Source organism: Balaenoptera ricei, chromosome 18 (genome assembly GCF_028023285.1).
Source record: "Balaenoptera ricei isolate mBalRic1 chromosome 18, mBalRic1.hap2, whole genome shotgun sequence".
Lineage (NCBI taxonomy): Eukaryota > Metazoa > Chordata > Mammalia > Artiodactyla > Balaenopteridae > Balaenoptera > Balaenoptera ricei.
The window spans coordinates 14,929,780-14,955,226 of NC_082656.1; the positions used below are offsets into that span (position 1 = coordinate 14,929,780).

Genomic DNA, 25,447 nt, shown 5'->3' on the forward strand with positions numbered 1-25,447 from the left:
TTTCAAATCCTGTGTTTTTTCTTGCTCCATGGGATGTTAACTCATTTTATATGTAACTTAATTTATTCTAACCTTCCTTTTCAAATGCCTGTAAATGACCATTCCTCAAAATGTTTTAACCAGCTTTACCATCTTAGTAATTTCCTCATTGAGTTATTAAATTTTTGACATTCTTTATTTGTATGAGTCATGTTTTTAAATTTTTTGAAATTACTATGAGAATTTTATGGTAGTAAAGAGACCAAGAAAGTTAATGGTCTAACTTTATAGATGAATCTTGGGTTACATTCAGATTTTGCTTTTCTGTTTTAACTGACCTTTTGCATATCTGTTGGTCATGTGAAAAGCAGAACTTACCTTTAGAATTTTGACATAGAGAAACAGTTCTAAATGTACTCCGTCCATCAGCTATGTGATTGGCTGTGATTGATCAAAATACAGAAAGTAAAATCTGAGGTGGGTGGGCTTCCCTGGTGGCGCAGTGGTTGAGAGTCTGCCTGCCAATGCAAGGGACACGGGTTCGAGCCCTGGTCTGGGAGGATCCCACATGCCGCGGAGCAACTGGGCCCGTGAGCCACAATTTACTGAGCCTGTGCGTCTGGAGCCTGTGCTCTGCAACAAGAGAGGCCACGACAGTGAGAGGCCCGCGCACCGTGATGAGGAGTGGCCCCCACTTGCCGCAGCTAGAGAAGGTCCTCGCACAGAAACGAAGACCCAACATAGCCATAAATAAATAAATAAAATTAAAAAAAAAACAAACAAAAAACTATTTAAAAAAAAAAAAAAATCTGAGGTGGGTGCCCATGCTGGAAAATAGCATACATGACTGAAAAAAAGAAAAAAGGTACTGCTTTTCTTTACCTATAGATGAAGTGATCAGTAGATAAGGACATTCTACGTTTTCAGAAGCACATAACTAGACTGAGATGATTTGCTGGTCATTTTGTATTTATACAATTCCTGAATTTTTCTATTTTGAATATTGATTTTATTTGTCACTATAATGATTTATCATTATTTGAACTCTGTATTTCATACATGATATTAGTGAATAATTTGGGCCACGACACCAGGCAGGCAGGCAGATATACAGATACATGCGTATACTTTTTGACATAAAGGGTGTACTTACATAGTAATTAGCATTATAAATAAGAAGGAGGAGATAGTAAAATGGCAAGAAAATTGCTTTAGCACTTTAGAAACACCACCCATTTTTATACAAGTAACTGATATGTTTACTACACTTCATTATTTAGGGAACCCAATTCTCCAAAGTAATGTGTGTGTCTGTATGTATATGTGTATGTATGGGTGTAAATAAACACGCAGAGATTTTTTTAACCACAGTTCATTAAAATGCTCTTAACTCTCAATGAAATGATATAATTTTAAAGCTGGAAGTGTCTTGTAAAGATTATCGAGGTCAGTATTTTGTTTTACAATAGTGAAATTCAGTCCTGGAATGGTTAAATTACTTGTTCAAGGCAGCAGTAAGTAGCAGAACTTCAACGAGAGTCAAGATCCTCTGACAGTAATGTCGTTCACTATACCATTTTATCTCTACCATATATAATTCATTAGAAAAACATTAATGAACATGAGTGTATGGACATGTACCTGGCTTTGGTAGTGATAAATGAACTCTTAACATTTGTCCAGAAATACGGAATCACTGTCAGGCACAGTTCTTGCTCTTTACAGTTTGGATTTGAGTGAGATTCACTTGGAGAATCTATTTCCATTGCATTTCTATCCTCTGGATTTTTTCTTTTTTTTTCTTATTAAGTTATGAGCACTTCTTTTTTTTTTTTTTTTTCTTATTAGTCATCAATTTAATACACATCAGTGAATACGTCAATCCCAATCGCCCAATTCAGCACACCACCACCACACCCCCCCGCTGCTTTCCCCCCTTTGTGTCCATACGTTTGTTCTCTACATCTGTGTCTCAATTTCTGCCCTGCAAACCGGTTCATCTATACCATTTTTCTAGGTTCCACATATATGCGTTAATATACGATATTTGTTTTTCTCTTTCTGACTAACTTCACTCTGACAGTCTCTAGATCCATCCACGTCTCAACAAATGACCCAATTTCCTTCCTTTTTATGGCTGAGTAATATTCCATTGTATATATGTACCACATCTTCTTTATCCATTCCTCTGTCGATGGGCATTTAGATTGCTTCCATGACCTGGCTATTGTAAATAGGGCTGCAATGAACATTGGGGTGCACGTGTCTTTTTGAATTATGGTTTTCTCTGGGTATATGCCCAGTAGTGGGATTGCTGGGTCATATGGTAATTATATTTTTAGTTCTTTAAGGAACCTCCATACTGTTCTCCATACTGGCTGTATCAATTTACATTCCCACCAACAGTGCAAGAGGGTTCCCTTTTCTCCACACCCTCTCCAGCATTTGTTGTTTGTAGATTTTCTGATGATGCCCATTCTAACTGGTGTGAGGTGATACCTCATTGTACTTTTGATTTGCATTTCTCTAATAATTAGTGATGTTGAGCAGCATCTCTGAAACCAGAAGAAGCCATGGAACCTCCTTGAAGAAAGGCCTTGGGTAGGGGAGAGACACGATAAAAGGTTTGCTTTAGAAAGATTAATCTAAGAGCAGTGCTCATGATACTTTAAGTGGGGAAGAGACTGGATGGGGAAAGACCAGGTAGGAGTTTTTCTTAGATACTCCAGGCAAGAAAAGTTTATTAGGGCCTGAACTGAGGTGATGAGACATAGTTATGCCATTGACAGAAGCAGGAAACAGAAGTAGGTTTGGGAGTGAAGCTTTAAAGACACATTTTTAATTTAGTTATACAAGTCAGAAAAAGGTGTTTTCATCAGTAGGTATATAGAAATAGAAGTAGCTGGGGATGACGAAGTAAATGTCATGAAAACATAAAGGGTTAATGCAGATTTAATGAGCCCAGTGTTATTTTTTTCTAAAAACATTGGCTTCAGTTTATTTAAAACTATTTCTATTCTTTTATGTACTTATGTAGAAATGCGTATTTGAAAATGCCGTGATTTGTTGTAGGCAAGTGTCACGTTTTTGCAAGAGATGAGAAATCTAGGAGATATGGTTATTAGTGTAGGAGCTATAGGTGAAAGGATAGTACATTGTAAGTTATTCTGAGATTTGAAGTGTTGATAAATTTGAGCAGCTACAGGTGAAAGGACAGTATATTGTAAGTTATTCTGAGATTTGAAGTATTGATAAATTTGAATAATTATAAGCCTCTTTCTTTAAGGTTAATGTGTTACCAGTCATTTTTGCAAAATCAGTACATTGATGGTGGTCACGGTTTCCATTTCTTGTTTAGTAATCCATGGTATATCAGGCACTGTTCTAGCCCTAAAGATAAGGCAGTGAACAAAACACAGCTCCTGCCCTCCTGAAACCTGCATACTAATGGAGAAGATTTAATAAAGAAATAATAAATATAAAAAACCCTTTTATCCCCAAACCAAAATAACTAACTTATGTAGTTGTAAAATGGTTTTTAATAATATATATGTGATAATTATGAAAACGAAATTCATTGGTTCATGTATGGAGCTTTCTCACAGTGCTTAGTGTTTCATTCTCAGATTATGTGTTCACATTTTGTTTGTTTATCAATAGAGAGCAGATCATAAAACAGTCTACAGAATTAGTCTGCAGAGCCTATGGTGAAGTGTATGCAGCTGTGATGAATCCAGTCAATGAATACAAAGATCCAGAGAGCATTCTACACCGATCACCGCAGCAAGTGCAGACACTTCTCTCCTGATTATCTTCTTTGAATGTGTTAGCAAAATATTGCACTCCTAAAACACTGAAGGTTTTCTTGGTTTTTAGTCTGTTAGTCTTTACTTTGAAATTTGATGGTTACAGTTTTCTTTGTATCATAAGAATGCAGCTCCCAATAACTGCTTTGCTTTGGTCACAGTAAGGTAAAAGTAACACATGTTGACCTGAGTTGGCATTGCTCTGTATCTGCATTCCACATCTCTCCAGCTCTGCGGTTCCCCTCAATTCTGGAATATAAATATGTGGGAAAAGAGTAGTATGAGAGGTATGAGGGATTTTTTTTTTTTTACAAGATTAGTTCTAAATTAACTGTACATTAAAAAATTATCTAAACTTAGGAATTAGTTTAAAGATATGACCTAATAAATATCTCTTTACCTAAAGATTCATTTGCTTTCTTGCTAGATACTGTGAGTAGGTATACTTAGACTGAGGAGCAGAAATGTACATTCAGCAAAAATAGGAAAAAGAGAGAAGTAATTTAAAGGTGACTTCTACTCTGTGTCTGCCCTAGACTGAATTGAAGGTGAAGTCTGGCACTTCATATGGGATGTGGGCATCCTGTGCTGCTTGTAAATCTAGTGTTTAAAGAAGAATATTTGTGGTACAACGTGGACTCTAACTTCAACCATCTACACACTTTGGTGTTCAAACCAAAGAAATAAGGTGTCCTCTCACCCTGCACGAAAAATGCCAGAGTAGTGATGGCTAATTGACAGTATGTCTAGCCCTATGGTGACCCCTTGTTTGGGCTCTGACTTTAGAACCATACCAAGAGTAAGATTCAAAATCACTGTTTTTGTTTTTGTTTTTTTTTAAAAAAAAACAAAACAAATCTAAATGTGTTTGATGTGACTTGACTTTGACTTTGTTGGTAAGATTTTGAGGACAGATTTTTATTAGCAAAATATCTTAATTTCTGGTAAATCCATAAAAAGAGCTAAGTCTCTAAATTATAAATGAGAAAATGAGGCATAAGGAAAAAATTGACTAGGTTAAAATATTTTGAAAAGTAGTAAGATAAAATTACTATTTATATAGCAAATACAGAATATATAACAAATTAGTATTTACAGAACATGGCATGTTCATCTATCTGAAGTATGATTTTTTTGGAGCAAGAGTGATTGATTATATATCATCTCTTTTGGTATTTAATCTGTATTTTTAGTCTTTTTCCTTCAGTGAGTATATGTGATATATAAAAGATAGAAAATAAAGTATGATATAAATCAAGAGCTTAAATTTTATATAATTTATATCTACTGTGAGGAAAGATTGCTTACTTACCATTAGTGAATTCCTTTGATTTCTAGGAAAAAAGTATATTTAGTTTTTTACCTAATTTTTTCAAATAAAATATTAAACTGTTTTTAGAGCAGCAATCATTGCAGTATTTTTATACATCTCATCAGTGTGTTTTTAGAAAATATGCTAATAGGAAAGAAAGTACAATATAGGGCCAAATTGAGATAACCAATGGAAGATTGATGAGCAGAATGTGGTATCAGTGTGATCTTGAAAACTTAGTTAAAATAAACGATTTTAAGTGTTAATTCATTAGCTTAACACTATTTGCTATTTACTTCATAGTTTGCATTTTGAACTGTTTTGAGATGGCGTAAGTATAACCTTAGGTAATGCGTGTCAGCCCTTCCTTCAGAGAGAAAAGGTATTTGCCTGACCAAAACCTCTCTGGTTGAACGTTTCCATTTCTTTCTTTGTGCTTGTACTTGAACAGGTGAATGTTATCTGAGAAAAATCACACAAATAGACTGATTGACTTTTTAAATTCATGATCACAGTCTTCAAATGGCACTCAGTATTGCTTTGTAGTTCTACTCTGTCTCTGGTAAACTCACCTCCCCACTTTTCAAGATGACTTTTCCACCCTCACTTAGTTAATGACCTTCATAATTCATTGAGAAAACAGCTGTTAAGCTAATCTCCTGCATTTTTCTACCCTCATATATTGCACTCATCTTCGTCTTTCCTCCTTTTGTGCTGGAGACAGTGTCCCTCCTCCTGTGGCAGCCTGTTCCCTTCCTCTGGACTCTGGATTCCATTCTCTCACCTTCTCAGAGACGTTTCTGAGTTATCCCTCTCTTTTGCTTCAGCAACTTGTGACTTCTCTGTAGGATTATTCTTGACAGCATACAAAATGCTGTAGTGTTGATAGTACTTTTTAAAACTTTCCACCTCCCAGATCCTCACACCTCCATTTCTCTGCTGCTTTTTTTTATGGTCGTCTATGCATGCTGGCTTATATTTCTGCTGCCATTATGTCTTAAATTAGCCCCATATGGCTTCAGCATCACCACTACAACACCACTAACCCTGATGAGATCTCCATAGTATTGTATGTTGTCAAATCCAATGGATTCTTCTCATTCCTTATTTTAGTAAACTTTCAGTAGCATTCCACACACTTACGTCTGAAATACTGTACTTCCTAGGCTTTCACAGCACAACTTTCTGCTAGTTTTCCTTCCACTTCATTAGCCAAACCCCTCTCAACCTCCTTCCTTGGTTCTTTTGCCTCTTTGTGACCTTTAAAAGTTCGCATACTCTAGGGCTTGATCCTCAAATTTTTTTCCTTGCCTTAGGAGTTTTTTATTATCTCACCATAGCCTGGCCTCTTCTGACTGCTATTAGCTCACGTCCTTAGGTCTATCCATATAGTGGAATACTCTACAGCAGTGAAAAATGAAGTAATTTCCAAATACATAATGTTGAACAAAAAAAAAAATCACAGAATAATATAGTATGAGTCCATTTATAGAATTTTAAAATAAAAGATAAAACAAATTTATACATTATTCATGGAATACACATGTGGTAAAGCTATAAGGAAATATAGGAAATGATTAACGTGGAATTCAAGATTATCTCACAGGATCTTTAGAAGTTACTAATGTTCTATTCTTACATTGGAGTGTTGGTATATGTATATTCATTTTGTTATTTTCTAAAATTTACATATACGTGACGTGAACTCTTGTCTATATATTCCACAATTTTAAAAAGAGTTAAAAAAAATTGTTTAACACAGGGCCTGGGGTAAAGTTAGAACTCAATATGTGTTAGCTAATATTTTTCATTGTGCTTGTTATTAAACACATTTATTAAGTACCAACTGGGGCAGGCTCTGTGATAAGCAACAAGGTTTTAAAAGACCACTAAGATGTGCTTCTGTCATTGAATTCCCTGTCTTGCACAGATATCACATGTATTATAAGTAGACGCAATGCAGTTTGATAGGGTGTTTGTGCATGTAGGTAAGAGGAAAAAATGAACTAACATCATTTTTTATGAAAGCCACATGTAGGTACTTGAGGTTGAAGAGGCTGAGAGCATAGAAAAGAAAGTTTTAAAACACAACCATACATTTTAAATTCTTTGGTGATCATAATGACTGGGTTATACTAATTAGCTATTTGATTAAGATGCAAAATTGTCTTATAGGTTGGGGACATCAGCAAAAACGTTGGATTAAGGAATTCCAAAATCCTGCCACTCCCTAAAAGAAACAATAAAACTGGCCTTGAAAAACTGTCAAGATCAACTTTTTCAGAATTCTAGAAACCAACTAAAAGCTAATAGCAGTTAGATTATGCTTATTAAAAAACTAAGCAAAACAAGCTGAGTCTTGGTATGCTTTGTGGTATTTTAACTTAGGCTAGTCCTATACTTTGCTCCCAAACTCAGCAATAGCCTTGAAAATAACATCCCACATATTCTGGTACTGGAGAAAGCAGAATAGACCAAGTTTGCAAAGATTGTCCTTATTTGACATGTCTCATGCCTCCCTGGGAGACCCATTGGAAAAGCGTATTTTTCTCTTGCCTAACTTGGAACTTGCCCAGTGCTAAAGCCACTACCCAGGGGGAGGGGCCAGTTGAGGGGAGGGGCCAGTCGAGGGGAGGACACTTCTCTGCTGCCTGAAGTTAGGACAAATGGTAGACTAAGGTAAAAGCTTGGGAAGAAAAGTTAGAAATGAAATAATAAGGGTTTTGAAACACTCTGACATATTCTTGGCAATCTAGAAATCTAGTGCACATGTCTAGCACTGTGCATGCTCAAAAAAGACCAGAAAGACCCTAAGCACTTACCTCTGGGTAACCTTGAGGCTTTGTGGAAGCAGAAAGTGAAGGCTGAAGCAAAGTTAGAAGCTACCTGGCTGAATGTTGAAGGAATGCCCCAACACTTACACAGAACATCTCAGCAAAGACTGGGAGATTTTTTTTGGTTCCAGACATTGAAATCTCTGTCCAGTCATTAGCTGACAACTAAGCTAATGGACCACTTTAACTGGTCACGCACAACAAAGAATATAGATTTTACAAAATTAGTTCAAGAAGGTCACTGAAGCACGCAATAACAACCACGAAAAGCACCAACAGCAGACTCTGAGGGATGGGGTGAGAAAATCCGATTTCCCAACAGAATGGGCACATCATAATATTAAAAATGCTCATGCTTCAAGAAAAAAAAAAAAAGGCAAGGTGCTCAAAGTATGGCCAATACACAGAAGGAAAAAAAAACCAGTCAATAGAAGCTGTCCCTGAGGAAGCCCAGATGTTGGACTTACTAGACAAAAGACTTTAAAACATCTCTTTTAAATATGTTCAAGGGCTGAAAATAAGTATGAGAACAATATCTTACCAAATAGAGAATATCAATAAAGGTAGAAATTTCAAAAAGGCTGTTTTTATAGTTATAAATTTATAATCATAAAAATAATTTAGTCATAATTTTATAAAAATTATAGAAAAGAAACTTCTGGAGTTGAAAAGTATATTAACTGAAATGAAAAATTCACTATAGGAGTTCATCAGATTTGTTCAGGCAGAAAAAAGTATCAGCAAACTTGAAGATAGGTCAATTGAGATTATCCAGTCTGAGGAACAGAAAGAAAAGAATGAATGAGAATGAACAGAACCTCAGAGACCTTTGGGATATTATCAACAATATTCACACAATGGGAGTCTCAGAAAGAAAAAAGAGGGAGAAAAGGACCAAAAGAATATTTGAAGAAATATTGGCAGGAAACTTTACAAATTTGATGAAAACCTTAATATACACACTCAAGAAATTCACCAAGCTCTATGTAGGATAAATTCAAAGAAATACACACAACCAAGACACATCACAATCAAACTATCAAAAGCCAAAGACCAAGAAGGAATCTTGAAAGCAAGAGAAAGAACTCATCATTTGCAGGTGATCCCCAATAACACCTGATTTCTCATCAGAAACCACAGAGGCCAGAAAGCACTGGATGACATATTCAAAATGGTGGAAGAACAACTGTTAAGTTAGAATTCTGTATCCAGCAAAACTGTGAAAATATAGGAGAAAGTAAGACATTCTAAGATAAAAAACAATCATACTTACCATACATGAATGTTCAAGGGTTCTTGAGGCTGAGATGAAAGGGTACTAGACAGTAACTCAAATTAGCAAAGAAATAAAGAACAGCAAGGAAATAGAAGACATGGGCAACCCTATAAACCAACTAGATTTACTAGACATCTACAGAACACTCCATCCAGCAACAGAGTATACAGCCCTCTCATACAGCACATGCTGTATTATCGAAGACCACTTGTTAGGCCACAATACAAGTCTCAGTAAATTTAAAAATATTAAAGTGTGTTCTCCAACCACAATGACATGAAATTAGAAATCAATAACAAAAGGAAATTTTGAAAATGAATATGTGGAAATTAAATAGCGTACTTTTAAATAACCAATGGGTCAAAGAAGAAATAAGGAAATTAGAGAAAACTTCGAGATAAAAGTTTGGTATTAAACAGCATATCAATTCTTATGGGATACAGCAAAAACAGTGCTCAGAGGGAAATTTATAGCCTACATTAAAGAAAAATAAGTTAAAAACCTACCTTTATACCTTAAAAAACTAGGAAAAGAAAAGCAAACAACTGAAAGCAAGAAGAAGGAAGTAGTAAAGATTATAGCAGACACAGAAAAAAATATGGAATAGAGAAGTAACAGTGTTATTTCAGCAAATGGATGTGCTAACCATTCTGTAATGCATGTACAGATGTGTTTGAGTACACATGTAAAAAAGATGTTTCAAAAATTGTTTCTTAGCATGTTGAAAAGAGTTATTTCTGAGAATGTATGGGCTGACCATTGTGTAATGCATGCAGATAGGTGTTTAAAGACATGTAAGAAGTTTCTAGGAGTGCTCCCTGCTTATTGTGTTAAGAATAATGTTATTTCAGTTACTGGATGTGCTGACCACTCAGTATTGCATGTAGAGAGGTGTTTATATATTTAAAAATATAAAATAGGAAATACAGAACAGAAAAGTTGGTTCTTTGAAAAAATTTTTTTAAAAAATGACTACCCTTTAGCTGGACCAAGGAAAAAAAAGACACAAAATTACTAAAATCAGGTGTGAAAAGAAGGGACATTACTACCTCACAGAAATAAAAATGATAACAATACTACAAATAAATACATGTCAACAGATAATATAGATGAAATGGACAAATATTTTAAAAAACACAAACTAAACTGACTCAGGAAGAAATAGAAAATCTGAATAGACCTATAGTAAAGAGACTGAGTCAATAATAAAAACACTTCTAATTAAAAAAAAAGCCCAGGACTAGATGTCTTCACTGGTGAATTCTACCAAATGTTTGAAGGATTAGCACTAATCCTTATCAAATTCTTCCAAAAAAATAGAAGAGCAGGGAGCACATCCTGACATATTCTATGAGCCCAGTATTTGTTACTGGTATGACGAAGCCAGAAAAGGCACCACAAGAAAACTACAGACCAATATCCTTTGTGAATATTGACACAAAATCCTTAACAAAATACTAGCAAACAGAATCTAGCAACATATTAAAGGGTTATATACTATGATTAAGTGGATTTATTCCAGATGCAAGGTCAGTTTAACACAAAAGTCAGTCAATGTACTAGACCATATTAATAGAATAAATGAAGAATAAAATGCATGATCACCTCAATAGATGGAGGAAAATGTAACACCCTTTCATGCTAAAATAAAAAAACACTCAACAAACCAGGAATAGAAGAGAATTTCTTCAACTGAAAGGACATTTATGAAAAACACACTGCTAACATTGTACTTAGTGATGAAAAACTGAAGACTCCCCCCTGCCAAGATTATGAACAAGATAAGGACGTACACTCTTGCCACTTCTATTCCACATTATACCAGAAATTCTAGCAGAGCAATTAGGTAAGAAAAAATTAAAGGCACACAGGTTGAGAAGGAAGAAGAAACACTTTATTTGCTGATGATTATGGTCTATATATATATTTTTATATATATATATATGGTCTCTCTATATATATATAATAATAAAAAACCCAAAACTATAAGAACTAATAATGTAGCAACATTGCAGTATACAAGATCAGGATGCAAAAGTCTGTTGTATTTCTAAACATTAGCAATGAACAATCTGAAAATTAAGAAAACAATTCCATTTATGGTAGCACCACAAAGAATAAAATACTTAGTAGATTTAACCAAGGGAGTGAAATACTTTTCCACTGAAAACTACAATACCCTGTTGAAAGCAATTAAAGATGCCCTAAATAAGTGGAAAGACATTTCATGTTCATGGATTGGAAGACTGAAGATTGTTAAGATGGCAGTGTTCCCCAAATTGATCTATAGATTCAATGCAACCTCTATCAAAATTCCATCTGCCTTTTTGTGTTCCAGAAATAGGCTGATTCTAAAATTCCTATGGCCATACGGGGGACCTTGAATAGCCAAAACAATCTTGAATCTTCCCAGTTTCAAAACTTGTTACAATGCCACAGTAATCAAAACAGTGTGATAGTGGCATAAGGATAGACATATAGTTCAATGGAACAATTTAGAGTTCAGAAATAAACCCATGCATCCATCATCAATTGATTTTTTACAAGGCTGCCAAGACCATTCAATGGGAAAAGAATAGTCTTTTTAACAAATGGCACTGGAACAACTGGAAAACCACGTGGAAAAGATTGAAGCTGGACCTATATCTCATACCATATCCGAAAATCAACTCAAAATCGAAGGTCTAAATGTAAAAGCTAAAAACTAAAACTCTGAGAAGGAAACATAGGTGTAAATCTTTGTGGCCTTGTATTAAGCAACAAGTTTTCATCTTTTATACAATAATGGATTTTTAAATAAAAATATAAGTAAAATGCAGAGTCACATAATAATGTTGAATACTTGCAGTAGGTCAGTTTATTTTTCCTGTTAGTTAAATATGCTGTTAACAATTATAAATAGATAGGCCTACATATGGTTACTTTTGGGCTATAGTTGTATTTAAGTACAACTATCTGGAAAATACATATTTATTCCTCCTCAGAATATGCTTTTGGAAATGGATAATATAATTATGTATTTTTATGGATCCAAATATAAAACTACCATAAATTGGCTATGAAATGAATATAATAATCATATTAATACCAGCATGCTAGCCTATCAAATTCAACTAACATTAATGCCAGTGAATATTAAAAAATAAAAACTTTCCTAGCACTGATAACGTAATAAGTAAAAATAAACTGTACTAAATTTATAAAAATGAGATGAATTGGGGAAAAATTTTGATAGGGCCAGGGAAAGTCCAAGCCAATCTAGAGTTTTCAAAGTTTATAGCTTTGCCACCAGGAAATTAATTTACTTGAGTATGCTTTTTATTTCCATTAATGTCAAGATCTGAAATTCCCCTGGAACAAGCATTAGTTTTTTGCCCACTAACTGCAAAATGACAAGGAACAAGAGTGATTTTCCTTATGCAAGCCATCATCAAAAGTTGGGTCTCCTGTGTAGAGCCCAGCCTTTCTACGGGTGTCATATGTATGAGCGTAGTTTCCGGATTCAGACAAGAGCTGGCTACTGTTGCTAGCCAGGCCTCTGATGGAATATAAAATGGTAATGGGGATTGAACTGAGGTAGAAAAATGCACTTGCCTTAGAAGCCACGTCTTAAAAAGGAAACCAAAGATTTGATTAATATTCCACAGACTTGCAATATGTATTTAATAGCAGATCAGGAATCTTTCTTGCTTAACAACTGTATTAGTTCCTTTTCATAAACAAAGATGTAAGCAAAGCAAGCATTCGAAAGCCAAAAGGCTGTCGTTAAAAACAAAAGTAAACAACGAAAAAAAATTAAGGTACCCTGCTTTTATTCTGAATCTTACAAAGAAGAAAATCACTTATCCACTGAGTAGTAACAGGTTAAGGTAATGAATCATACAATATTAAACCATGATGGAATTTGCAGAAACCAAAAATGTGCAAATTCACTCTTATGATTTACCGAAAGACTCTTTTTGCAAGTGGTAAATCATTAGCAGTGGTGTTGCTCTTGGTAACCGCAGGTCCTAAGGGATGGTGCAGAATCAGTATTGCTTCCTACTTTATGTCATCATGGTGGGGTGAGGCTAGTGCCATCTCTGTCATATATCTAATTTCCACATACGTGGATACATTTCTGGATCTTTGTTGCGTTCTTCTCATGGGTGTATTTATTCCTGCACCAATAACTGATATTTGAATTGTCAGAGCTTTATAATAAATCTTGATATCAGGTAAGGTGTTCCATTTTATTTTCTTCACCTAGAGTGCTTTGGGCATTCTTGGCTTTTTGCTATTTCACTTAGGTCTTAGAATCAACTTGATATTTCTCAAACAGCAGTTGGGAATATGGTTGTGATTACTTTGAATCTATATATAAATTTGGATAGAATTAATATCTTTATGATCTTAAATAATTCAAGTTATGAACCTGTTGAATTTTCCCTGTTTAGTTAGGGTAGGGTTAGTGTCCCTTAGAAAAATTTTTATAATTTTCTCCATATAAATCTAAGAAAATTTTGTTATATTTTTTCCTAAGAAACTTACAGTTCTTGTTTATAGTGTAAGTGGTATCTATTTTTAAGTTACATTTTTAAATTATTGGTTGCTGTATATAGAAATGGAATTGATTTTTGTGTTTTGATTACATTAGATCCAAGTATTAACTAACTTTTTATTTCTGATGATTTTACTTTGGGTTTTCTGTATAGACATTTATATTATTTGAGACTAGATGACACTTTTGTTTCTTTCTTTGCAATCTATAAGCCCTTTATTTCTTTTTCTTGCCTTAATATGCTGACTACGACCTCTAGCACAATGTAACTAATAGCAATGATAATAGACACTTAATTCTGATTTTAAAGGTAACGCTTGCAGTATCTCACCACTAAGAATTAGATTTTTAGTTGATTAATCAGAGAGGAAGTTCTTTATATTCTTACATGCTCTTAGTTATTAATTATGAATAAGTTGAATTTTATTAAATGACTTTCAGAATCTATTGAGATGTGCATGTGGCTTTTTTCTTTTACTTGTTAATCTGGTAAATGACATTTATATTTTTTCTGATGATAAAGAACTCTTGCATTCCTGGGATAATCCTAAATTGATCATATTATTTTCTCTTTTTGTATAAACCACTGGATTTAGTTTTGTTTATTTTTGTATGTTGACTAGTGACCTTGCCAAATTTACCAATTAATTCTAAATTTTATCTGTAGATTCTTTTGTAAACTTTATCCATACGTTCCATCACATAGTCTGTGATTAATGGGAGTTTTGATTCTTCTTTTAATTTTTTTGATTCTTCTTTTAATTTTTCTAGCTCTATGGTACTGTATAATGTTTAACCAGTACGATGTTACAGTGTTGAATAGAAGTGGTGAGGGTAGTCACCCTTGTCACCCTTGACTACCCTTTAGAGGGTAGTCACCCTTCTAAAATGTGGGGAAGGAGGGAAAGCTTTCACTAGTAGATATTTTGTAGATAAGCTTTATCAAATTAATAAAGTTCAATTCTGTTCTAATTACTTTAAATTATGAATGAGTATTGAATATTATCAAAAAAATTTTTTCTCTATCTATTTAGATAACCATATGGTACCCCTCCCAAATATTTGCTTAATGTGGAGAATTTCAAATGTCAAAATAACCTTGCCTTCCTGGAATAAATCCAATGGGCATAATGTACAATCTCTTTTTATATATCTCTTGATTTCTTTTATTAATATTCTATTTAGAATTTTTGCATCATGTTCATGAGAGAGATTGCTCTGTAATTTTCCTTTTTTTTCAATGTCCTTGTCAGGTTTTGGTAACAAAGTTATACTAACCTCATAAAACTAAGTGGGATGTGTTTTCCCTTTTTCTCTTGTCTGGAATAGTTTATGTAAAATTGTTATTACTTCTTCCTTAAATGTTTAGAAGAATTCCAGGTGAAACTAGCTTACCTGGTGATGTCTTTGTGGGAAGGGTTTAAATTACAGAATTAGTTTCAAAAATAGATATAGGACTATGCATATGGTCTATTTCTTCTTGTGTTAGTTTTGATGAATTCTGTTTTTCAAGGTATATGTCCATTTCATCTAAATTTATTGTCATCCTCTTATCTTTTTTAATGTCTGTGGACCTGGTAATAGTAATTTGTGTTTTCTTTATTTCCTTTTTTGTTTCTTTTTTAGTCTTGCTAAGAGTTATGGACTTTGCTAGTCTTGTCTGAGAATCTGTTTTTGATGTGATTGATTATGTTTGTTTTCTATTTTGTTGATTTTTTTCCTTATCTGTATTATTTCCTTCCTACTACATTATTGGTATTTTATTTGCTCTTCTTTTTCTACCTTCTTTTTTTTCGGCCGTGCTGCTCAGTTTGCAGGATCTTAGTTCCCTGACTGGGATCCAACCCATGCCCCCTACAGTGGAAGCATGGAGTCCTAACCACTGGACCACCAGGGAATTCCCTTTTTCTACCTTCTTGAAGTGGAAGTTATATCATCAGTTTTCAAATTTTCTTCTTTTGTAATATATTCACTTAAATATGTTCATCTATATTTCCTTCTAACACAGACTTAGCTATATCCATAACTTTTATGTCATATTTTTATTATCTTTCACTTCAAAGTATTCTCTCATTTCCATTGTGATTTCTTTTTTGACTCATGAATTATTTAGAAATGTATTTCCAAATATATGAAGATTTCCTAGTTATCTTTTTATTATTGATTTTGAGCTTCATTCTACTGTAGCCAGGAAATATATATTGTATATCAGTCCTTTTATATTTGTTCATACTTGCTTTAGGGTCCAGCATATGACCTATTTAAGTGAACAATATCTCCCTTACACTTGAAAATGATGTGTTCTGTAGTTATTGGGTGCAGCGTTCCACATGTGTTAAGAGGATAAACATTGTTAATCTTGTGCAGATCATCTATAGTCATGACTTTTGATCTGCATGTTGTATCAGCTACTGAGAGATATTTAAAAAAAAATTTTTTAACTGTGATTGTGGATTGGCTTATATTTCTTTTTAGTTTTGTCAGTTTGTGCTTTATATGCTTTGAAGCTATTTCTCAATATTTAAATTTTATTCATTATAATTTTTTCTTTGAACCATTAGTTACTTAGAAGTACGTTATTTGCATTTTTGCTATTAAAGTTTTTAGCAAGGGAATGAGGCAATAAAATTTATTTCTTAAAAAGAATTATTGATGATGATGTCGATTTCCTTCTGCCCTGCCCCTTTGGCATCCACTGGCTGTGTCCTACTCCACAGTTATAAACGTGAACTGTAGACTTACCAATTAAGCTGATGTATGAACTAGTGGCAGCACCAGTCACTATGATCCCATGATAAATTCAGCTAAATCCTCACATTCGTATTGTTCACTTCGATCCTTCTCTCTCAAACCCTGGGTTGGGTGACGTGGATTCTGTTGGCTCTTACTGGTTTTTGAATACTAGCCTATGACTTTAATCTCTAAGAGATCTTGATATCTTATATACTAGAGACAATCTGATTTAATTGACCAAAATGACCTCATCTCAAAGTGAGTTATGGTACATAAAAACATTAACAAGTATAAGCAAGTATATCACACTGGTTTCCAGCTCCCAGTTTTTTGAGATAATAAAATGTGAATCCTTTTTATCACTGAACATTGCAATATTCATTGTAGATGGTTTCTTGAACAAAATAAGGAGGCAATTTTCTTGTTTGGTGGACATTCTGCTATTTATAAAATCCTCCATAACCTGAAGCATACACGTAATGTAAAATTCAGTTTGGTTTATATCCAATAGCTTCTGAGAGTTTTCCATGGAATTTTGGTGGTCGGCAAAGGACTTATTGGAATAGAAATATCACAGCTTCTGTGCTGTGTGCAGATGCTTACTGAGTGTGATGAAGGAATCATTCTCTATCTAACTGAGCACATATTCTGAGCAATTAGGCCAAGTGCCAAAACCATTAAGGCTCAAATGCCAAGTGCCTGTAGGGAGGGTTCTGTTACTGGATTTAGCAACCAACCCCTGGCTCACTTACCAGAGGGGGGCACTCCAGGCTTCCTGATCGCCGTGCCAGCCTGGCTGAGACTCAACAGCTGTCACCCGGCTGCTGCTGGCTTCTACACGCTCTCCCCATCGCTGCCTCTGTCCCCCCTCTTCTTGCCCATCTGCCCTCCATGTGGCTGCCACTTGAGTGGTGGGCGCACAGTTGGAGGCACCTTACAAGTTGAGTCATGACACCAGCTGACACATTGCATTCACCTTTCCTGTGCCTCCATGCCCCCCCAAGCCCCTTCTCCAGCTTGGCAGCTTGAAAGGAAAGGATTGCCAATTCCTGTTTCATAACATTTCAAGGGCTCCATTCTGAGGCTCTGGAGTATCCTGGCACTCAAGGAAACTGAGCGTGGGGGTGGGAGAGGGAGAGCCGCACAGGAAATTATGGACATCCAGGCAAGCCCTGGCCTGCACCCAACAGAACCTGGGGAGACAGGGAACGAGAGTAGCATTTGTAACTCCACAATTGTATCAAGATGAGCTGAAGTCTGGTTCTGTCACTTCCCCATCCTGCCCTGTCCCACAACCATCACCACCCCCCCCCTCAAAAAAAAAAAGCCAGAGTGGTGCAATTTCTTAACAATTTGACTTTTATCCAGAACTGAGGCTCTTTGTTTGTTGGAGCTAAGCATTTGGTCCAGGACTGTCTGATTCTTTCTTCAGCACCCGCCACCCCAGGCCCCATAGAAGAAGCAGATGGGGATCTTGGCGAGGTTCGGAAGTCCAGGACTTGGACAGGTGGAGAGTTTCATTTGCCAGGCTGACTGGCTTGTAATTAAAAAGCTTCTCCTCCTCCTCTTTTGCACTTCTGAACTTATCTGAGGAATCAAGAGAGTGTTTAATCATGCATAGAGACAAATCTGTCCGTATAAGTGCAGATCTGCATTTGAAGTCAAGGGCTTACCAGCAGAGGTGAGTCATCACGCAGGCTGGTGAAGGCGATGGGGCACCCCCAGTGTTCTCTGCACGGTTAGGGCTGGGGTGTGCAACCCCCCTTCCCCTCTGTGTGCATCTCCAGTCCTTCACCTAAGCTGCGCCTACACCAAACACCCCTGGACTGCAGGATTCTGAAGTGGGTTTTGGGCCTTGTTAGTGACACTGACACCAGATTGTTAATGTTTATCTGCTTTCTAATACTCAAAAGAAAATAAGTCATCAGTCTCGACATTTTAATGTGTGAGTGTTCTGAGAAAAAACTTAAACTTGCTCCTTTGGACTAAGTTGTGCTCATTGTCAGATTGAATGCATGTTAGAAACTTAAGAACAAAGTGAGGCATGACCACTTGCGGCTCTTGGGGTAATAAGAACTTGGAGTTATTTTCACAAATATCTGTTTTTTTCTTTAAAATGTTCTAAAAGTGCCGAGGAGCTGGGGTCTTCTCCCTAGAGGAGCTCTTCAATGGGGCATTGGTGATTTGGGGGGTGGATTTGGAGGGGGCAACAGCAGGCAGCACTGTGGTCAGTGCCCACCTGGGACGGAAGAAGAGTGTTATTTCTCTGTGTGTTCATGGGGGGATCGTTTACTGATCTCACCAGAGTCGTGTGCACACTTCCAGGGCAGGAGGGGAAGATGTCACTTGTAGGGGCTTCCTTACAGGGTGGCAAGGACCGTGCTGCTACCAGGGGGTGTTTCCCCCTGTAGTCGTTCTCTGATTCTTAGATTTCCCTCCCACACAGGCATACGGCTCCCGTTCCTGCTCTGAATTCTGCCAGGAAAGCAGGACAAGTGCCAGTTGTCCAGCTTGCTTGGGTAGCCACACCAGGAGGAACTCTGGAGACGGTGGAGGAACAGGGATCTCTCCTCTACAAGACTAGAGCTTTATCTTCCAAAGTGGAGACCCCTGCCCCAGCAGGAGGTGAGACCCAGTTCCCGTTAGTTGGTCCCGCTCTGAGTCATCACTGCCCGAAGCAGCTGCCAGCTGTGGGCTTCACCAGTCCTTCCGAGGACCCCACGGTCACCAGGGTCCCCTCCGACCTCGTGGCACTGTGAGACACTCTCAGATCGCTCCCCCTCACGTTCATTTATGCAGTTTTGTTTTTCTTGCAGTTTAACACACGCATCTCCGTCTCTCTCACACCCAGGCACAGTGAGATTCAGTAACCCATTTTAATGAGGCAATTATATTTTAACTCTATTATGTGCAATTATCCCCTCACTTCAGTTGCCTCAGCTGGAGAGCCTGGTGTTGAGGTCCCGCTGGCACTCGCTTGCTGGCCCCTGGGGGCAGCTGGGTGGCTGGGCCTCTGAATGCTGGAACGCGGACACTGCCGCTGCCCCCGCCCCGCCACTCTCCACAGGTGGCTCAGTGCTACCACAGGGCAGGGACAACTGCAGTTTCTGGCCCACCCAGTGGAGCTCTTGATTGCTGTGTGGGTGGCCTAGATCTTTCCCATCTGCTCTGCTGTGCTGGCTGGGTTGTTTATCCAGGCCCCAGAGCCCCAGGTAGCCTTCAAGCTTGGAGGGGCCAGAAAAACAGACTTGGGTAATCAGAGCCATGCACCTTGGTCTGGGGGGGTTTTTTCTATAGTCATCTAGGCTTTAGGTACCTAGGAGTGAGGGTGGAAGACGGGGGCTGCTGTATGCCCATCCTACCTTTGCAGGAAAGTCCCAGTGGTAACTTTAGAAAAGAAGGTTTTAATTATATCTGCTTCATGCAGAGTAATATATCTAATTTATATGGTAGCACAATGCGTAACAAAGCAGTCACCCATGGACTGAACCACCCAGCTTAATAACTAGAATACTTCCAATACCTTTGCATCTACCTGTGGCCATTTAGTCTACCCTTGCCTATGCTTAGACGGAGCCGTTTGCTTGAATTTTGTCCCTACCTTTCACTTGGCTTTTTTCAAACTTTTATCACATATATATGTATCTGCATTTGTTATTTGTTAGTTTTGCTTGCTTTGAGTTTAATTGAAACGGTGTCCTTCTATAGGTAGCCTTCTGTAACTTACTCTTCTCCACATAGTGTAATGTTAAAGATTCATCTTTGCAGCTGTGTTGATCTGCAGTTCATTTATATTCACTGCTGTATAATATCCCAAGTTATTTGTCCATCCCATCCTCCCATCAAAGGAACTTTTGGCTTTTCTTGATATTTTTTGTTTTGTTTTTTTGGTTTTCATTATGAACAATGCTTCCATACATTCCTGTGTACATATACCAGTGCACATGCACGAGAATTCCTCTATCTTGGAGTGGAATTTCTGGGTTGTAGAGCATGAAAATGGTCAAGATTATAGAAGAGTGCCAAATTGTTTTCTAAAGTGGTTCAACCGACTCGTAGCCCTTCCAGCCAGGCAGTATCTTTTGCGCTTTTTCAGATTCCTAAGTGTTCTATGTCCAATGTGACACAACGGTTAAGAGCATTATTTGGATATGAATTCCAGATGTTGGCTCTGGGACCTTGCAAAAATTAGTTGTTCTCTCTAAGCCTCAGTTTTTTCATCTGTAAAGTGTGGGGAAATACTTGAGTACAATACCTAATATCTAGTGTTCACCTTGGCAAACTCCTTGCCTTATGAAAATGCAGCATCCCCCAGCAACCCAGCGCCAAGTGGAGCAAACCAGAATCCCCTGTGCTGTTGTTCAGGATATTAGCTACTTAGTACCATTCACAATTTAAATCTGTCCTGCAAAGAAAATGAGAGAATGTGTCAGTAAGATATCAGAAGGTATAAACATTTTCTGGTTTGTATCAGAGGTGGTAATTTGGTGATTTACCTAATTAACACCCACCACTACTGCTGATATCTCGTACATACCAGTTGGGTTTTCTCTCTGGGCTGTCAGTGGAACACCTGTGCCCTCAGAGCCCCATAGACAGCGCGAGCTACACCAAGACTCCGTCTCATTGGAGCTGCCCTCAGAGACAGCCAATGATGATGCTACACTGCCCTCAGAGACAGCCAATGATGATGCTACAAGCAGTAATGTTAGGACCGGGCTTTTACAAAGCACATTTCTGGAAGGCCTATCATTGTCTCCCCACTGAGGTCCTCATAGTTAAATGTTATTTCTATTCCCATGTCTTACAGATAAAGGAACTGAGCCTTAGAGGCAATTAAGTGACTTGTGTCATGTAAATTGCAGAAGCTTGACTGAGGCCCAAGTCTTCTGTCACTGGATCCAGTGCTTTCCCCACCTCCTCACTATGTCTTACTGTGTCATGCTCCCTAGTACGTGTTCATTCATTTTTCCTTTCTGTGTTATTAATATAATCCACTCGATTATAGAAAAACAAAAAGAAATCCATTTGTGTCTGCGGAGGTGGCTGTAGCCAATAGCCAGGATACCGAACAAAGTTCACTGTCGAATTTGCTTTAAGAACAGTTCAAGAATTAAATTGTGAAAGGCTCATTCATAATGAAAAAGGCTTCAGATCACAGGCTTTAATTTCTCCAAGTTATAATGACTGAGAAGTTTGGTAACAACTGAAGCGAGTAGTTCCTGCATCTTTATTGCTGGGAGGCTTTTTCACAAGGAGCTTTTTCACCAGGCATTTTCACCACTGCCTCATCGTCTTCTCCTGTCGTTTCTACAAGACCTCACTTGATAATCTTTTTTTTTTTTTTAATTTTTTTTTTTTTTTCTTTTTTAGTTTATTTATCTATTTAATTTTGGCTGTGTTGGGTCTTCGTTTCTGTGCGAGAGCTTTCTCTAGTTGGGGCAAGCGGGGGCCACTCTTCATCGCGGTGCGCGGGCCTCTCATTGTCGCAGCCTCTCGTTGCGGAGCACAAGCTCCAGACGCGCAGGCTCAGTAGTTGTGGCTCACGGGCCTAGTTGCTCCGCGGCATGTGGGATCTTCCCAGACCAGGGCTTGAACCCGTGTCCCCTGCATTAGCAGGCAGATTCTCAACCACTGCGCCACCAGGGAAGCCCCTCACTTGATAATCTTAATCGTCTTTTTAATGTTCACTTTCACTAAAAAAAAACCTCTCTGGGCTCAGGCATCAGCTGCTCCTCGGTGACTGGGCCTCATGTCTGTCTGTCTGCCGCTCAGATGGTGAGGGCCTAGCTGTGGCTCTGCCCCGCTCCACCGCCTGCACAGGCCAGCAAGAGGACACAGTGCCACCGCTTGCGTCATTCCACTCAAGACTGAGGGATGAGAACCACCCCGATTCCCAGTGACTCAGGGCCCATTCTGCCCTCTGGAGTCTCACTCAGCAGGTCACAGAGCCTACAGTCTTTCTGGCTTATTTCCCACAGATGCTGAAAGGCACTCGCCCCGCTCAGGTCACACTGCAAGATTTCCAGGCACTTCTTTGTGCACCGTCTTGATGTCGAGCAAGACCAGCCAGGTGTGATTGTCCCGGAGGCATCCAGACGGAGGCAGACTGTGCGGTAAGTCTCAGCCTTCCCCCAGGTCTCCCCAGGAAGACCCTGCCCTGCTGTCAGTCCTGTCATACGGTCATCACAGAGAGCGGCCACTGGACCCTGGAGCAGGGAGTTCAGGAAGTGCATTGGCCCAGGTTTTGTCTCTGCAGGAGAGTCCTGATTTAAGCCCTGATTTGAGTAAATGTAACTTCACTGGCCCTTTCTTTTCTTACAGACATGTTTCCTGCCCTCAAGGAGCTTATCGTCTTTATTTCCTCAGCTCTTCATTGTTTGAGGGCAAGAGCTGGGTCTTACTCTGTGTTCTTTGCAAGGACACCAGCCCCTGGGTATTAGTTGAACTGACTTGGTCTTTGAATCTCAGAGAAGTTCTCAATAAACACCTGAAATAGACTTTCCTAAAGTTAATCCCTGGCACTGTGGTGTCACATAATTTACCATCTACTTCCTGGCTCTGAGACCCTTCTCAGACTCCCCTTCCTGGCCTGAGAACTCAGTTCTTGACCTCTTATGGATGGTTCCAGTAAACAAGTACCTGACATCACTTATAGTCTCTTTAGAAAACAGAAAAACATCCCTCTTCCAATTACCCTGGCCTCTCTTGCCCCGGCTGAGGAACTGAAGGGTTTTCCAAAGCATCCAAATACTCTAGCCAGAGGTCCTAGTCTCAGACCAGCGACCAGCTAGTAAAGACCTATGCTCCTGTCAATTTCCCAGGGACCGAATTCCTTCTATACACTTGCCATTTTGAATCATCAGTTTGGGGCCAGGCACTTTGTATATTTCACGTCTCACTGTCACCTGAACCCCACAAGGCAGACATCGGTATTGCTGTTGTTCAGTGAGAATCAAGAGGGTCTGAGAGGTTGAGGCTCGTTCCCCAGTGGCAGAGCAGGGATCAAAGCCAATTCTGTCCCCTCTCTGCTCTTCTTACCTTTCCACTCTTCTTCCATCCTAGCTACAGGAAGGGAGAAATAGCAAATCTGTCTCCAAGGCAACCAGAGGAAGGAGGGTGGCATTCTGAGAGTGCAGCTCGTTTGGGATATTTATGTACACTTGTTTCTTGGGAAGAGGCTTGGGCTGGGGTTGAAGCAGCAATGAGCACTTTCCAAATGGACTTCCCTGGCTGTTTGAGGGGAGAGAGCTTCGTGTGGTCTGGATTCCCCTAACAGTGAGAGCCTTGAGCAGTGGAGATTGCTTGTGAGGCTTCTGACAAAGAAAAAAAGATTTTATGCCATTTATATATTTTTCCTCTAACAACCAAAGAGGCCGGGACACAATGATTTTCAATAATTAGAAGCTGATTATCTGTTTCTACGTCTGCTTTGATTAGAACAGGAGGAAAAGAAAACAAAGTACAAACTCTGAACTGAAGATTGTCTGATTTTAGATTGGCAGTGCCCAGTCAGTAAAGAGCCGGGCCACTATCTTTGGTCCGTTATCTGGAGTATAGTAGTCATTGGAATATAGAAATTCTACCCCAGCGTAATTTCAATCAGGATACTTTTAATGCTGGTAGTTTTGTAGAACTAGGTTAATTCTTTCCTATGACTTGAGTGCCATCCACCTAATAATCAGCTGCTTATTATTTAAAAGTAAATGCATTCCTTAGAATAAGAAATGCTGTGATAGCTTGTGTAAGACCTATCATGCTGTACTCTTATCAGTCCAGGTGGAAATGGAAGTTATGAATCTACTGACATTGTTGTTTGCTCCATGATATCTAACTATTGGCTGAAATGTACCTAAAAATGAATCACGAAAGGGAACACGAAGGCGGTAAGGAGTTTGGGTAGATTAGTGTAAAATGGTTAGGTGAACACCCACGTGTGTGTGGTGTGTGCTGAGTGGACAAACCCCAAAGTGGTCCCTCGGTTCCCAGAGCGGGATTGTCTAATTGCAGGAAAGGACCCAGCCAACTGCTTCCCTAATTGTATTAATAGGGCAAACCAGAGTGTGCTATTTATAGAATGCTCACCAATAAGCCCCAAGTTCATATGTGCCAAAGGAAACCTTAGTCTCAACTTTCAAAGTCTTCCATATTCTCTACTTTTTCCCAAACTTCATATAATTTTAAAACTTTATAAATGTAGTGTACATTTTGAAGGCTCCTTTCTTCTAATAGAAAGTTATTTTTTTTAAGTTGTTACCAATCATTTCTGGTGCTTAGAACAGAATATAACGTACACATTAAATACGGGGTTTTTTTTAAACATTAAAAAAAATTATTTTATTTATTTTTGACTGCGTTGCATCTTCATTGATGCACATGGGCTTTCTCTAGTTGCGGCCAGCAGGGGCTACTCTTCATTGCGGTGCGCGGGCTTCTCATTGCGGTGGTTTCTCTTGTGGAGCACGGGCTCTAGGCACGCAGGCTTCAGTAGTTGTGGCACGCGGGCTCCAGAGCGCAGGCTCAGTCGTTGTGGAGCACGGGCTTAGTTGCTCCGTGGCATGTGGAATCTTCCTGGACCAGGGCTCAAACCCATGTCCCCTGAATTGGCAGGCAGATTCTTAACCACTGCGCCACCAGGGAAGCCCTTAAATACGCTTTTGAAAAACTCTGAGAACTATGTTTAGTGTTTGGTACAACTTACATCATTCTCAAAAGCTCTTCTCTTTGATCTGTGGATTTGGATGTTAAGAAATTTCTTTCCTGTAGATTTTTATACTGGTTCTTTTGTCAATCTTTGTGTTTATAATTATTTTTATCAGCAGTTTGGGGCAAACTTTTTAATATTTTACACCTAGAGAGTTTACAAAGATGCAAAATTTGTAAAGTTTGTGTTTTCACATTATTGAGAAATCACCACGGTTATATTCAGGAAATTCCGAAGAAGTGAGATTGCAAATTCATTAGTAA

The 25,447-nt window shown here is 38.1% G+C and overlaps 1 protein-coding gene across 8 annotated transcripts in view; it reads left to right on the forward strand.

Annotated features, from left to right (window-relative positions):
* The window catches only part of COG6 (component of oligomeric golgi complex 6), a 179,639-nt gene that overhangs the window by 55,341 nt on the left and 98,851 nt on the right, over positions 1 to 25,447 (forward strand). For 6 of the 8 annotated variants that reach the window (XR_009498678.1, XR_009498680.1, XR_009498676.1 and 3 more), the window contains 2 exons: positions 18,927 to 19,105; positions 22,462 to 22,596. Coding sequence is in view for 3 of the 8 variants with exons in the window: in XM_059902778.1 (XP_059758761.1) it covers positions 18,927 to 19,105; positions 22,462 to 22,559 (277 nt within the window). In the remaining 5 variants the exon portion in view is untranslated. Of the gene's footprint in view, positions 1 to 3,639; positions 4,193 to 18,926; positions 19,106 to 22,461; positions 22,597 to 22,804; positions 22,984 to 25,447 lie in introns of those variants that run through there. The other 2 variants (XM_059902779.1, XM_059902780.1) reach the window with 2 other exon arrangements.